General features: G+C 44.5%; 1 protein-coding gene across 3 annotated transcripts in view; it reads left to right on the top strand.

Annotated features, from left to right (window-relative positions):
• The window catches only part of UBR2 (ubiquitin protein ligase E3 component n-recognin 2), a 1,248,744-nt gene that overhangs the window by 576,947 nt on the left and 654,793 nt on the right, over nt 1-17,004 (top strand). For all 3 annotated transcript variants that reach the window (XM_069233963.1, XM_069233965.1, XM_069233964.1), the window contains exon 20: nt 11,416-11,479. In XM_069233963.1, the coding sequence (XP_069090064.1) occupies nt 11,416-11,479 (64 nt within the window). The remainder of the gene's footprint in view (nt 1-11,415; nt 11,480-17,004) is intronic.

Here is a 17,004-nt window from a genome sequence, read left to right on the forward strand (position 1 = left end):
CCTCAGACTTGTCATTGTAGGAAAACACTATCAATCCAAGGTCTTACCATTTGGGATAACCACCGCTCCCAGGATATTCACAAAAGGTCCAGCTTTAGTTGCCGCATTCCTCAGAAAGTAACACGTCCATGTCTTCCCCTAATTGGACGACTGGCTCATCAAAGCCTGTACCATCCAACAATGTCAGTGTCATATTCCGTACACAGTAGACCTTCTCCATGCCTTGGGATTCACAATCAAGTTTCTCAAATCCCATCTGCAACCTTCACAGATGCAGCCCTATCTGTGAGCAGTCCCTAATGCTCATTCATACTTGGCATATCCAGGCCCGGCTCGAATTCATGATTTTCAAACTCTTCTTTCTCAATTACAAGAAAACCACACTTATACAGTGATAATAGTATTGCAGCAACTAGGGACGATGACTTCCTGCATTGCCATCGTTCCTCATGCCAGATTACACGTGTCTATCTCGTCCATGCTCTCACTCACAGGGTCATCTCAAGGATCTAGTGTTGTTGGGACCGCCAGACTCTCAGTTCTCTGCAATGGTGGAATCCCACCAACCATTCCAAGGGGCGGCCGTTTGAAGACCCTGTGCCTCAAGTCACTTTGACCACAGATACATCACAGATATGTTGGGAAGCTCACCTCAACAACCTAGCAATGCAAGGCAAATGGGATCCCATTTAACAAACTTCTCACATCAACTACTTTGAGTTACAAGCAGTCTTTCTAGCACTCAAAGCCTTTCTGCCACAACTCTCCCACAAAGTGGTTCTAGTTCATACAGACAACATGACAGCCATGTGTTATCTACAGAAACAGGGGGACACGTTAGTCTCAATTGTCCCTTCGTTGCTCAGACAGTTTAGAAATGGGTAATTCACCCGTTCGATGGCATGTGTAGCTGCAGATACACATGCTGTGCACATCCCGCCATCTGGTGTTGGGCTCGGAGTGTTACAAGTTGTTTTTCTTCGAAGAAGTCTTTTCGAGTCACGAGACCGAGGGACTCCTCCCATTTCGACTCCATTGCGCATGGGCGTCGACTCCATCTTAGATTGTTTTTTTTTCCGCCATCGGGTTCGGACGTGTTCCTTTTCGCTCCGTGTTTCGGGTCGGAAAGTTAGTTAGAATCTCGGAAAAAACGTTGGTATTGTTTGCGTTCGGTATCTGGTTAGTTACAACAGATCGACACCGAATTTTGAAGAGCTCCGGTGGCCCTTTGGGGTTTTTTCGATCCCCCGTCGGGGCCTGGTCGGCCGGACCACGTGCGACTTCAAGCTGATGGAACGGACCCCATTCCGCTTCTGTCCAAAATGCCATAACAAGTATCCGTATACGGATCAGCATCTGGTCTGTAACTTGTGCTCGTCTCCAGAGCACAAGGAAGATACTTGTGAAGCCTGTTGAGCGTTTCGGTCGAGGAAGACATTAAGAGACCGAAGAGCCAGAAGACTGCAGATGGCGTCAACGCCGACAGGACAAGAGCGTTTCGAGGAGGAAGAGGAAGCTTTCTCTATCCACGAGTCAGACTCAGAAGAGCTCGAGGCCGAAGAAATGCCGAAAAACGTGAGTAAGATGTCGAAACATAAGACTCACGAGAAGTCAACAAAAGCCCAGGGGACGCCACCGCCAACAGGCCATGGCTTAACCCAAAAAAATAGGTGACCGATCCAAGGCACCGAAAAAGGGCACGCTTGCGGCGAACTCATCCGACTCCGGTCGAGATACCGCCACACAGCAATCTCGGACCCGAGACATCGGCTCAGAGAAATTTCGGCACCGAGACAACACCACGCCGAAAATTAAAAAGGTTTCTTCGGAGCCTAAAAAGACGTCCGAAAAAGTTTCGGTTCTGAAACATCCAGCCTCGGAGCCGAAAACAGGTTCCTATACAGAGGAACAAGGATTGTCCTCCCAAATGCAAAAACATAGATTTGGAGAGGAACTTGAAGCAGTAGAGCCAGACCATACTCAAAGAAGGCTCCACATTCAAGAAGACACAGGGAAGATAACCACTCTTCCCCCAATTAAAATAAAAAGAAAACTTGCCTTTCAAGAAAAGGACAAGCAGCCACAAGCAAAGGTAGCAAGGAAAACAACTCCACCACCATCTCCACCACCATCAGTGCACACATCACCGGTAGCAACTCCTCCACTGATGCACTCCCCGACTCATACTATAATGAGTCAAGATGATCCCGATGCATGGGACCTTTATGATGCTCCAGTATCGGACAACAGCACAGACTCGTACCCTGCCAGGCCGTCCCCACCTGAGGACAGTACATCTTACACACAGGTGGTCGCAAGGGCAGCTGCTTTCCATAACGTCACCTTGCATTCCGAACCAATTGAGGATGACTTTTTGTTTAACACGCTATCCTCCACTCATAGCCAATACCAAAGCCTACCTATGCTCCCAGGAATGCTAAAACATTCAAAACAAATCTTTCAGGATCCTGTTAAAGGCCGAGCCATAACTCCAAGGGTGGAGAAAAAATACAAGCCACCGCCAACAGATCCAGTTTATATTACAATGCAGTTAACACCAGACTCCGTAGTTGTCTGGGCAGCTCGTAAGAGAGCGAACTCTCATACCTCGGGGACGCACCACCTCCAGACAAGAAGAGTCGCAAATTTGATGCTGCGGGCAAAAGGGTTGCAGCACAAGCAGCAAACCAGTGGCGCATTGCCAATTCACAAGCACTTTTGGCAAGATACGATAGAGCTCACTCGGATGAGATGCAACATTTCATAGAACACTTACCCAAGGAGTTCCAAAAAAGAGCACAAAAAGTGGTGGAAGAAGGACAAAGTATCTCTAATAATCCGATACGGTCTTCAATAGATGCAGCAGATACGGCTGCAAGGACAGTAAATACTGCAATAACAATAAGAAGGCACGCATGGCTGCGCACATCAGGGTTCAAGCCGGAAATTAAACAAGCCGTGCTAAATATGCCATTTAATGAACAGCAGTTGTTTGGGCCGGAAGTCGACACTGCTATTGATAAACTAAAAAAAGACACTGATACAGCAAAAGCCATGGGCGCACTCTACTCCCCGCAGAGCAGAGGCACATTTCGCAAAACACCTTTTAGGGGAGGGTTTCAAGGGCAACCTACAGAAACCACAACATCACAAACAAGGCCCACTTACCAAAGCCAGTATCAGCGGGGAGGTTTTCGGGGGCAATATAGAGGGGGACAATTCCAGAAAAATAGAGGAAAGTTCCAAAGCCCCAAAACTCCTCAAAATAAGCAGTGACTTACAAGTCACACATCCCCATCACATAACACCTGTGGGGGGGGGGGAGACTAAGCCAATTTTACAAACATTGGGAGGAAATAACAACAGATACTTGGGTACTAGCAATTATCCAGCATGGTTATTGCATAGAATTTCTCAAATTCCCTCCAACAGTCCCACCGAAAACACACAGTATGTCAAAACAACATATAGATCTTCTAGGACTAGAAGTTCAAGCGTTGCTCCAAAAAGAAGCAATAGAATTAGTACCAAAACAAGAATTAAACACAGGAGTTTACTCACTGTACTTTCTAATACCCAAAAAAGACAAAAGACTAAGACCTGTACTAGATCTCAGAACATTAAATACCTACATCAAATCAGACCACTTTCACATGGTTACACTACAAGAAGTAATCCCACTGCTCAAACAACAAGACTACATGACAACACTGGATCTACAGAATGCATATTTCCATATACCAATACATCCTTCACACAGAAAGTACCTAAGGTTTGTATTCCAAGGGATACATTACCAATTCAAAGTGTTGCCATTCGGAATAACGACTGCGCCAAGAGTTTTTACAAAATGTCTGGCAGTAGTAGCTGCACATATCAGAAGGCAGCAAATACATGTGTTCCCGTACCTAGACGATTGGTTAATCAAAACCAACACGCAAAAACAGTGTTCCCAACACACAAACAATGTCATAGAAACCCTACACAAACTAGGTTTCTCAATCAACTACCCAAAGTCACACCTTCTGCTGTGTCAAACACAGCAATACCTAGGAGCAACAATCAACACAGTAAAAGGAATTGCCACTCCAAGTCCACAAAGAGTCCAAACATTTCACAATGTAATACAAGCCATGTATCCAAAACAAAAGATACAGGTCAAAATGGTAATGAAACTGCTAGGCATGATGTCTTCATGCATAGCCATTGTCCCAAATGCAAGGCTGCACATGCGGCCCTTACAACAGTGCCTAGCATCACAATGGTCACAAGCACAGGGTCAACTTCTAGATCTGGTGTTGATAGACCGCCAAACATACATCTCGCTTTAATGGTGGAACAGTATAAATTTAAACCAAGGGCGGCCTTTTGAAGACCCAGTGCCACAATACGTGATAACGACAGATGCATCCATGACAGGGTGGGGAGGACACCTCAATCAGCACAGCATCCAAGGACAATGGGACATACAGCAAAGACAGTTTCATATAAATCACTTTGAACTGTTAGCGGTATTTCTAGCGCTAAAAGCATTTCAACCCATAATAACCCACAAATACATTCTTGTCAAAACAGACAACATGACAACAATGTATTACCTAAACAAACAGGGAGGGACACACTCGACACAGTTGTGTCTCCTGACACAAAAAATATGGCATTGGGCGATTCACAACCACATTCGCCTAATAGCGCAATTTATTCCAGGGATTCAGAATCAGTTAGCAGACAATCTCTCTCGGGATCACCAACAGATCCACGAATGGGAAATTCACCCCCAAATACTAAACAATTACTTTCAAATTTGGGGGACACCTCAGATAGATCTATTTGCAACAAAGGAAATCTCAAAATGCCAAAACTTCGCATCCAGGTACCCACAAGATCAATCCCAGGGCAATGCTCTATGGATGAACTGGTCAGGGATATTTGCGTATGCTTTTCCCCCTCTCCTTCCATATCTAGCAAACAGGTTGAGTCAAAACAAACTCAAACTCATACTAATAGCACCAACATGGGCAAGACAACCTTGGTACACAACACTACTAGACCTTTCAGTAGTACCCATGTCAAACTACCCAACAGACCAGATCTGTTAACACAACACAAACAACAGATCAGACATCCAAATCCAGCATCTTTGAATCTAGCAATTTGGCTCCTGAAATCCTAGAATTCGGACACTTAGACCTCACACAAGAATGTATGGAGGTCATAAGACAAGCTAGGAAACCTACCACTAGACACTGCTATGCAAATAAGTGGAAAAGATTTGTGTATTACTGCCACAATAATCAAATTCAGCCATTACACGCATCTCCAAAAGATATAGTAGGATATTTACTACATTTGCAAAAATCAAATCTAGCTTTCTCTTCCATAAAGATACATCTCACCGCAATATCAGCTTACCTGCAAATTACTCATTCAACTTCACTATTTAGAATACCAGTCATTAAAACTTTTATGGAAGGCCTAAAGATAATCATATCACCAAGAACACCACCTGTTCCTTCATGGAACCTCAACATTTTCTTAACAAGACTCATGGGTCCACCTTTCGAGCCCATGCATTCTTGTGAAATGCAATACTTAACGTGGAAAGTTGCATTTTTGATTGCCATCACATCTCTAAGAAGAGTGAGTGAAATTCAAGCATTTACCATACAAGAACCATTTATTCAAATACATAAAAATAAAGTAGTTCTCAGGACAAATCCCAAATTTTTACCAAAGGTAATCTCACCGTTTCACTTAAATCAAACAGTAGAATTACCAGTGTTCTTCCCACAGCCAGATTCTGTAGCTGAAAGAGCACTACATACATTAGACATTAAAAGAGCACTAATGTACTACATTGACAGGACAAAACTAATTAGAAAAACAAAACAACTATTTATTGCCTTTCAAAAACCTCATACAGGAAATCCAATTTAAAAACAAGGCATTGCTAGATGGATAATTAGGTGTATTCAAACCTGCTATCTTAAAGCAAAGAGAGAGCTGCCTATTACACCAAAGGCACACTCAACCAGAAAGAAAGGTGCTACCATGGCCTTTCTAGGAAATATTCCAATGAACGAAATATGTAAGGCAGCAACATGGTCTACGCCTCATACATTTACCAAGCACTACTGTGTAGATGTGTTAACTGCACAACAAGCCACAGTAGGTCAAGCTGTACTAAGAACATTATTTCAAACTACTTCTACTCCTACAGGCTGAACCACCGCTTTTGGGGAGATAACTGCTTACTAGTCTATGCACAGCATGTGTATCTGCAGCTACACATGCCACCGAACGGAAAATGTCACTTACCCAGTGTACATCTGTTCGTGGCATTAGTCGCTGCAGATTCACATGCGCCCACCCGCCTCCCCGGGAGCCTGTAGCCGTTTGGAAGTAAATCTTCAGCATTTGTACATTTGTAAATATATTACTTTAACCTTTATTATGTACATAAGTATTAATTCCATTGCATGGGCACTATTACTAGCATACACAACTCCTACCTCACCCTCTGCGGGGAAAACAATCTAAGATGGAGTCGACGCCCATGCGCAATGGAATCGAAATGGGAGGAGTCCCTCGGTCTCGTGACTCGAAAAGACTTCTTCGAAGAAAAACAACTTGTAACACTCCGAACCCAACACCAGACGGCCGACTGTGCACAGCATGTGAATCTGCAGCGACTAATGCCACGAACAGATGTACACTGGGTAAAAAAGACTTTAGTCAAACAGGTTTAAAGAGTGTGTGTGTATTTTATTGTTATAACATAGTAGCAATACATATTTTCGAAAGAAACTATAAATAAATAGAAATATACACATAATCTGAAAAAATATTTAGCAACATAGGCATATACAGTTCATAGTTTGAATATGGTGGTTATGAAGGAAAGAGCCAACTCTTGAGTAGTTTTCTGAAGACAAGAGAGGTATCTGTGGCTCTTATAGTTGGGGGGTAATGAATTCCATAGTTTGGCTGCTTGGACGGAGAAAGATGTACCACCTATAGTCTTTTTCTTGTATGGTGGTGTTCTAAGGCGGGGTGCCAATCTTGAGCGGAGGTTTCTTTGTTGGATGTATTTGGTAATTTTGTTTCAGATAAAAAGCGGTCCTGTTCCATGTATAGCTTTGTGGGTGATACAAAGCAGCTTGAAAGTGCATCTTCTGGCAACGGGTAACCAGTGTAGTGCTCTCAAGGCAGGGGAGATGTGGGCTTGCGGCTTTACATGTAATAGTAGCCTGGCTGCGGAATTCTGGATACGTTGTAGTTTTTTCATAACAGATAGAGATGATCCATGGTAGAGGCCATTGGCATAATCCAGTTTGGATAGTACAAGCGAGATAGCTTGCACCCTGTGTGGAAATCCGAGGTGGGGGAAGATGCGTCGTAAAGTCTTCAAGGTGATGAAGCTTGTTTGTGCTAATTTGTCCACTTGGTAATTCCTAGTTAACTTGGAATCCATGGTGGTTCCTAGGTTTTTAACTTCCTTGGATAATTGAGGAGGTGGTCTGAGATCGTCAGGCCAGACGCACAGAGGGTCATAATATTTCCGGTCACCACATATGAGTATTTCTGTTTTTGGAGGTATTTAGTTTGAGGTGGCTCCAGGTCATCCACTGATCAACGGCTCTGAGGCAACTGAAGATTTGTGAGTTTTCAGTGTTTTTGGGGCATTCTAATTTAAGTAGTATTTGTGTGTCATCTGCATAGTTGTAGCATGTGAGATGGAAATCATTGATCAGTTCTGGTAAAGATATCATGTAGATGTTGAAAAGCAAAGGTGAGATGATTGACCCTTGGGGGACCCCTGCTTTTGTGAGGTAGGGTTCAGACGAGAAGGGGGGCGAGTGGATGATATTAGATCTTTTGTGAGGTAGGGTTCAGACGAGAAGGGGGGCGAGTGGATGATATTAGATCTTTTTTTAAGATAGGAAGTAATCCAGTCGAGAGCAATCCCTTGTATGCCGGCTTCGTGGAGTCTTTGAGTTAAGGTGCCATGGTCAACCGTATCAAAGGCTACTGAGAGGTCCAAGAGAAGTAGTGCAGCAACTCCATTTCGGTCGACTGTGTTTTTTTAAGATCATCCCAGATTGCTATGAGTGCCGATTCAGTTCTTCTTCCTGGGCGGAATCCAGTTTGGAAGTCTGAAAGTATAGAATTGTCCTCAATGAATTGTGACATCTGGGCGAATGCTGCTCTTTCTATCAATTTGCCCAGGAAAGGTCCATTTGTGATTGGTCTGTAGTTGTTGGGGTCTTGCGGGTCTAGGTTTGTTTTCTTTAATAAAGGTCGTATGTATGCCTTTTTCAGGTCTGCAGGAAAAGTTCCTGAAGTTAAAGAGTTGTTGATGATTCTTCTTACAGGTGTGGCAGCAGAAGTAGATAGAATTATGTTCTTGAAGATTTGTGGTGGGCAAGGGTCAGAAGTGCAACCAGAAGGTCTGCTTGCTTTGACCAAATCTGTAAATTCATTCTGGGATATTTGTTTGAAGGACTGTACAGGTTGGGTTGGTTTATTCTTAAAGGGTATTTTAGGAAAGGGGTTGGTGCTGATGTTTTTCTTCTGTTTTAAATAGGAGTCCAAAGTGTCTACCTTGGTTGTGCAGTGAGTTGCCAGTTTGTTTGTGAAATCTTGAGTAGTGGGGTGACTTCCTTCCATGCATGTAGGTTTTCGAAATTCATTGAGAATTTTATAAAATTCCTTGGTTGTAGATTGAACATTTTGAATTCTGTCTGAGTAGTATCTTTTTTTAGCTTTTTTGATTGATGATTTGTATATCCTGTTAAGTTTGTGTAGCTGCAGTTTGTCTTGACTGTTGTTTGTTTTGAGCCAGGTCCACTGCAATTTTCTGATTTGTTGCTTAATCTTTTTAAGTTCTGTGTTTCTCCAAGATGTTGGTTTTCTTTTGTCGTGTTTAGTTTTTCTGAGTGGTATTAGGATATCAAAAGCTTCCTGTAGCCACTCATAGAGTTTTGGCACAGAATTAATTGTATCAAGATCTGTGTTTGCTGTTAGTTGTGTTTCTAAGTGATCCAAATTGAGTTTGCTCCATGGTCGATAGGTGTATGTATGTATGTATGTATGTAAGTAGTTGTGGGGTGTGTTGATTTGTGGAGTTGTATGTCGGAAAGTTATCATGTGGTGGTCCGACCAAGTGATCGGCGTGATGTTATGAATAGTAACTAGTTCAGGCTTTGCAAAAATGACATCTAGGATGTGACCAGCGATGTGTGTGGGATTGTGTGTACAATCTGAAGCAGCAGTGTTGCTAGTTGTGATAACTGTTTGAGGCTCACAATAGTCTTGCTTTTCAATATAGTGTTCCTCTTCCAGCAGGTTAAGGAGGCATTTTGTTGGGTCTGTGTGTGTGTGTGGGTGGTGGACTTGGTGGCTGAGAGAGCCATGAGGAGTGTAGTGTTTTTTGTAGGGTAGTTTTATTATGTAACAGATAAGGGGATGCGAGGTTGCTATGAGTAGCATGTTTTTTATTTTGTTTGCGTTTGTTTAGTGTGGATGGAGTATGGGTTAGGGGTGGTGGAGGAGCATGTGGATCATGATGTAAGGCTCTAAATTGTGCAGTGGAGGAGAGACGAGTGAATGAAAGTTGCTGGGTTGGGGTGCTTGTGGTAGGTGTTTGTGAATAGTGATGTTTGTGTAGTCCTGAGGGTGGGAGTGGGTTTGACAATAGGTGAAATGTAAGTTTGTGTTGCTTTGATGTGCTGATGTTTGTGGTCGGTATTGTTTTTGTGGAATAGTGAGAGGGGATATTGGTGTAGTTGTTTTTGGTGAGGGATTTGTATGTGAGTTAGTACTGGTAAGTGGAATTTGAGTTTTAGATGGGGTGTTGATGTGTTTTGGAGATGAATGTACGAGGTGTGTAAGAGGTGATGGGTGTGTGTCAGGGGAGTTAGTATTTCTTCACCCGCCTGCGGTAAAACTATCTAACAAAGGACTCGATGCCCATGCTCAGTTTCACAGAGAGCAGTCACTCGATCTTGTGACTCGAAAAGATTCTTCGAACAAATACAACTTGCAACACTCCGAGGCCAACACTAGATGGCGAACTCATGCAAAGCATGGGAATCTACACCACTACATGTCACAAACAGATGTCTACTAGGTAAATAACATTTTCCTTCTTGTATAATTGCTCCGGGATTCTTTACGTTGGTAGGTTAAATAGGGGCTTATGATTATCAATTGAGATCACTTGGAGGAGAAATTTCTTTAATATAATGTGTGATCAGTGTAACCAGTAGGCAGCATTTAGAGAGTGAAATACGGCTTCAAAATTAATATTTTACAGAGTTTAAAATGCCCTATAGACCGTACATGTCTTAAGAGTACCTGTGAAATATTTTCACAGGGTCTATTATACACCTGTCTGCCTTCATAAAATAGTTTGCAGACCCAAGCCGACTTGCACTCCATGTGGGAGTTGGGGGAGGTTACATTCCTAAACACATGATCTGGGTGTGTCCGGCTATTCAGATACTTGTTGAAACTTCACTCCATTGTGTCTTGGGTGGGCCTTGGAATGCTTGCAATGGTGGCGATTATGGGTGGGCAGTTAAGAAATTATTGGTGTTGGGCTTTTAGATTGCTAGACGTCAACTAGCCCGCATGTGGAGGGATCAGGCAGCACACACTATGACCAAATGGATGAGGTCTGTGGACTTCTGTGCTGCAACACACAAGATAATCTTCTTGTGGAGGGGCTGCCCTCAGAAATTTACTAAAATATGGGACCAATGGCAGACACTATCCTTGCCTACTGCTCCATTTTGCATGCTCCCAGATGCCATGTGAAGGACTGGTTGTCTGTCCTGCGCATGATGGTTGTATTGCAGCATGTTCTGCTTGCCATTTATGCTGGCTAATGTAGAGAACACACCATATTACCCCAAGTGTTTTGTACTATTTACTTGTGTTTAACAAAAATCGGAAACTCAATAAAAAAAAGATTATATATAACGAAAGAGTCCCATATTTAGTGTTTCTAGGACCCAGAATTTGGAACAGGAATTAGGCAGAGATATAACAGCAGTCAATTTAAGGGGTCAAAGAAATATCTGATGAGTCCATGCTAGATGTGCAAACAGTAGACCCAGATAAGACATTTTAGAAAATATGGGGGAATTCTTAGGTTGGATTTGGACCACATCAGTCCCTTTAGTGGAAAGGTGATCTTAATTGGGGTGTGTATGTATGTGTGTGATTATCAGAACAGAACCACTTTAAAATGTGTTATGTTTGCGTATAAGTTAGTGTAGAATATTTGTGATTCACTTGCTATTTGCATCCCATAATGTCTGTTCCAAAAACTAAAATAACCATCCAAAGTATGTCTAACTTAACATGATTTATTGCACTGATAGATTTTTCTTTCAATGTTTCCTTTAGGATCTTTTGCAGCAGACAAATACCCTTATTGAGGAAATGCTACATCTTATTATAATGATTGTTGGTAAGAAAATTAACATTTAATTGCGCTGTATTTGTATAATTTAAAAAAGGCGAAATTGGGATCCAGCTCAACAATACATTTCACTTAGCTATATGTACTCTTAGACTTTGTTTTGAGTTAAAACTTTCATTACTTTCCCACATTCAAAAGGTTTCTTCCTTGCACCAAATCTCACCTGACAAAATCCCTTACGCACTAGAGGTTACAAAGGACGTAATAATATAAACTTAATCTTTTCCATGCACCCAGCTCTACTCATACCGTTAAACCTTCAGTTCAGCACCCATATTGTTGTCTGTTTTCATTCCTTACTTGAGGTCTTCTGAAAACTAGCACCTCATGCTCTGGCCTGGAACTAAGTCAGGTCTGTGTTCCTGCATCCTGCTGCTCTGAGCTAGTAGATATACTACCTATCAAACATCTTATTCTATTGAAAGGTTTAATAGCTTTATCTCATCTAAGCCCCATCCTCTTGGCCTGTGCAAAATGTATGCTGTTTCTCCAAATGTATACATTTGCTGCGTGTGGACAAGAACTACACCCTCACTGTTGCACTTTCTTACAATGTTTGGCTACACTTGTGTCATGTTAATCTGTTAGAAAGAGGTCCTACTGTTGAAGTTTGTATAAGGTATTCTAATCACCTCCTAAATATCCTGAAGCTCATAGAAAAAGTAATGAAGTCCCATTTACCCATGTCAGTCTTTCTTTAGAGAGTAAGTTTAGATGCATGTTAAAGTGTAATGTGGAGAAGAGTATTCCATTGATCAGCAGATCTTTGACAGGAAAAGTCCTTAGTATTTGACATGCTGAAAAGGCTCTCCCACATGATATATCCATCTGATACCTTGCACCAGAATAAAAAGTAGGATTTTCTGGACTATACATTCAGAAAAGGGTGGAGGTGCTGTGGTGGTTGGAACACAATATACAGTGGAATTGCTTCATTGAGAGAATAATAGTATGAGATATGTGAAATAGCCAACATCTGCAGGTAGTTATTGTAGGAAAGTAGCCTCTTTCTAGCATGGTTACCCCCACCTTTTGCCTGTTTGTCAGTGTGTTTGACTGTGTTCACTGGGATCCTGTTAACCAGGACCCCAGTGATTATGCTCTCTCCTTTTCTCCTTTTTAACATGGTTGCTAGAACCTTTTTCACCCCACATGGGGCATACTGGTGCCCCCATTGAAGTCCTTAGTATATGGTACCTAGGTACCCAGGGCATTGGGGTACCAGGGGATCCCTATGGGCTGCAGCAGATACTCTGCTACCCCTAGGACGCCCATGCAGAGGATTCTACAGGCCTGCCATTGCAGTCTGTGTGAAACAGGTGCATGCAACGGTTTTCACTTCAGGACACTGCACCAGGTCTCTATAAGTCACCCCTGTGATAGGTCCTCTCAGCACAGAGGGCAGGGTGGAGTTAACTGTGTGTGAGGCTACCCCTGCACTAGCAGTAGTGCCCCCACTAACTCCAGAACCATTTTCCTGAACTTTGTGAGTGCAGGGACACCATTTTATGCGTGTATTGGACATAGGTCACTACCTATGTCAAGCTACTAATGGTAACTCCAAACCATGGGCATGTTTGGTATCAAACATGTCGGAATCATACCCCAATACTGTTGCAAGTATTGACAGTATGATTCCATGCAATCTGGGGGCTCCTTAGAGGATCAAGCCCAGGAAGGCAGAACAAAGGATTTCTTTTGGGGGAAAGAGAGGCAACACACTCTCCCTTTGGAAATAGGTGTGACTGGCTTGGGAGGAGTAGCCTCCCCAAGCCACTGGTATGCTTTGAAGAGGACATTTGGTGCCCTCCGTGCATAAACCAGTCACTACTGGTTCAGGGTCCCCCAGTCCCTCTTCTGCAGCGAAACTGGACAATGGAAAGGGGAGTGACCTCTCCCTTGTCTATCACCACCCCATAGTTGGTGCTCAGAGCTCTCCCAGAGGGTCCCTGAGTTCTGCCATCTTGTTTCCAAGGTCTCAGCCCCACACTCTTCAATATTTACATGATCCCCATAGCCAACATCCTCTGATCACACGGAATCACTATCCTCTCCTACGCAGATGACACCAAACTCATCCTCTCCCTCACCCGCAATCCCACCACTGCCAAAACCAACCTACACGCAGCTATCCTCGACGCCGCCAACTGGATGACAACTAACCGCCTCAAGCTTAACTCCAATAAAACCGAGATCATCATCTTCGGGCCCAACAAAACCGTATGGAACGACTCCTGGTGGCCCACCGCCCTAGGACCCGCACCCACCCCCGCAAACCACGCACACAACCTCGGCATGATCCTGGACCCCTCCCTCTCCATGACACAGCAAATCAGCGCTCTAACCTCCTCCAGCTTCCACACAGTCCGCACTCTAAAAAATAAAAAATAAAAAAAAAAATCCTTCAAATGGATTCCCCCAGAGACCAGGAAGACAGTCACCCATGCACTCATCAGCAGCAGACTAGACTACGGTAACACCCTCTACGCCGGCACCACACACAAACTCCAGAGAATCCAGAACACAGCCGCACGCCTCGTCCTTGGCCTCCCCCGCCATGAACTAATCTCACCACACCTCAAAACCCTTCACTGGCTCCCCATAAACAAGAGAATCACATTCACGATCCTCATCCACGCACACAAATCCCTCCACAACACCGGCCTGACATACCTCAACGAAAGAGTGAACTTCCACACTCCCACCCGCAACCGCCGATCAGCCAACCTCGTCCTAGCCACAGTCCCTGCATCCAACGCACCACCACAGGAGGCAGGTCCTTTTCCTACCTCGCTCCCAAAACCTGGAACTCCCTCCCCACCAACCTCCGCAAAACCAAAGACCTCCTGCTCTTCAGAAAGAACTTCAAAACCTGGTTGTTCCAACAGTGACCCTCCAGCCCCCTCCAACCCCCCTGCCCCCAAGCCCCCAAGCGCCTTGAGACCCTCACAGGTGAGTAGCGCGCTTTATACATTTTTTGATTGATTGATTGACAGTGACCTCTGGGAGCATCTGAGTGGCTAGGCCAGGCAGGTAACATCAGAGCCCCCTCCTGATAGGTGCTTACCTGGCTAGGTGACCAAATCCCCCTTTCAGGGCTATTTAGGATCTCCCTCTTCGGTGGGTCCTCAGATTCGGCTTGCAAGACTCCAGCAGGATTCTTCTGCAACCTCCACTTCGACTTCTGGCCACTGGAACTACGACTGGACCCTCCAGGAACAGACAACGCTGCAAACCACGAAGAAGACTCTTGTGCAAATGTTTTTCCACAGCTCCTGCCAGCTTTGCAACATTTTCCCCGCTGTGTATCTTTAGAAGACAGCAACTCTTCAGCCTGCACAAGAAGAAGGAGGAAGCTCCCTTGGAGTAAGGGAGTCACTCCCCTGCATCCGCAGGCACCTGTTGCAACGACGACCAGCTGCGTGGATCTCCCCTCATCTTGAGCTGCGTGGATCCTGCATCACAGGTAGTGGTCCGAAGTAGTCCTCTTGGTCCTCTCTGCTGGCTGTCCAACTTTGTTGGAGGTAAGCCCTTGCCTTCCCACAAAGGACAGCACCCCTGTGCACCGCGTCTTCTGCAGCTGCCATGGGTTGTTTGCATCTCCTTCAAGGGATCTTCAGGCGAGGTTTAGCTCCAGTCACCAGCATGCCTTCCTGTGACGCCCTGCCCTCTGCATGGTTTTCCTGCAGCGTGGGATCCCTTCCTGTAGTGCTACGTGGGCTCCTGCGAGTTCTGTGTCCCCGTCCTGTGGGACGCCTGTGGGTGCTGCCTCTGCTCCTGTGGACTCTCTGCTACACTGAGGGTACCCTGTGACTCCCCCTCCTGGGTTGAATCCTCCTGGGCCTTGCTGGTCCCTGGCAGCACCACTTTTCCACTAACCGCAAATTTGCCTTTGCCAAGGGTTATTGGTGGGATTCCTGCACCAACACTCGTCTTCACTCCAGTGTAGGGCATCTTCTGCATCCATCAGGTACTCTTCTCCGGCTCCAGGGCTGCCGTGCTGACCTGTTCTTCCTTACCGTCGACCAACTCCTGCAAGTACAGCTGGGTGGGTAGTAGCTTCCACTCCTTCTGGACTCCACTGACACTTATGGACTTGGTCCCCTCTCTCCACAGGTCCTCTTCTCCGGGAATCCACTGCTGGTTTTTTGCAATGTTGTCTGGGTGTCTTCTTTTCTTCTTTTTCTTCCTTTTTGGGTGGTTTGGAAAAATTCCAGTGATTTACTCCTGCGTTCCCGGTCGCTGGGAAGTATTGTGTTACTAACCACTGTGGTTTTCTAGTACCCCCCAGCTCCCCTCTGCACATTCCACTGACCTAGGTGTGGTGTGCCGTGTTCGCTCTCATTTTTTCAGTGTATGGTTTGGACTCCCCCCTAAGGTCACTATTGCTTATTGCTGTTTTCACGGTTTTCTAACCTTCTCTACGCCTATTTGCTGGTTACTAGTGTACATATTTAGTGTGTTTACTTACCTCCTAAGGGAGTAGTGCCTGTTTAGTAATTTTGTTATTGTATCACTAAAATAAAGTACCTTTATTTTTGTAACACTGTGTGGTTTCTTTTATGTGTGTAAGTGCTGTGTGACTACAGTGGTATTGCATGAGCTTTGCATGTCTCCTAGATTAGCCTTGACTTGGCTGCTGATCCACAGCTTCCCCCAGAGAGCCTGGCTTCTAGACACTGCCTACACTTCAATAAGAGGGAACATCTGGACCTGGTGTAATGTGTAAGTACCTTAGGTACCCACCACACACCAGGCCAGCTTCCTACAGTTATATAAACAGATACCTTCCTTGATAGTTGTTGAGCACACATGAAAATATTTCACCTTCATATAGAGAGTAGTAATCACCCCCACGTTTTGCTCACCGGTACTGAGGTTTTTCATCTGAGGTTCATTTGTTTCCTGTTCAACAGGTTCCCAATTGCTAGTGCTGTTTCCCTAAAAACAGGTAACAATGTGTACAATTGGCTCACACTCTACCTGTTTAAGTCCCTAGTAAGTGTTACCCCTGGTACCTAAGGCATGGGTAGGGAAGATGATCCCCAAGTGCTGCAGCATGTATTGTTCCACCCTCAGGGATCCCCCCCCCAAATAAAATAAAAAGCATAAAAGAATAAAAATAATTGCAGACTGCATGCCTTGGTGAAAGCCCGGGAAAAACAAAACATGGCATGCCCATTGTCGCCATGTCACCATCACTGCATCTAAATATATGTAATTCATCAGGGCTTGAAACTCTAAGGCAGGGTGCATTATATTTGATGTGTGGTCCTATCTTTATGAGCAGATATAACCCTGTGGCACTCAGCCCCGATGCTGAGCATTACAAGTTAACAGGGAATCCATCTTAAGGTATGTGTTGGTCACTCATCATCATGAGTGACACAGTGACATAACGGCTTCTCTGAAAGCTATGGTGTTTAGTATCAAACACCTCGTCTTAATAAATCCAGGCTGATGCCAGCCTTGGATTTATTATGACATGCACCCAGAGGGCACCTTAGAGGTGC

The sequence above is a fragment of the Pleurodeles waltl genome, chromosome 5 (assembly GCF_031143425.1).
Source record: "Pleurodeles waltl isolate 20211129_DDA chromosome 5, aPleWal1.hap1.20221129, whole genome shotgun sequence".
Classification (NCBI taxonomy): Eukaryota; Metazoa; Chordata; class Amphibia; order Caudata; family Salamandridae; genus Pleurodeles; species Pleurodeles waltl.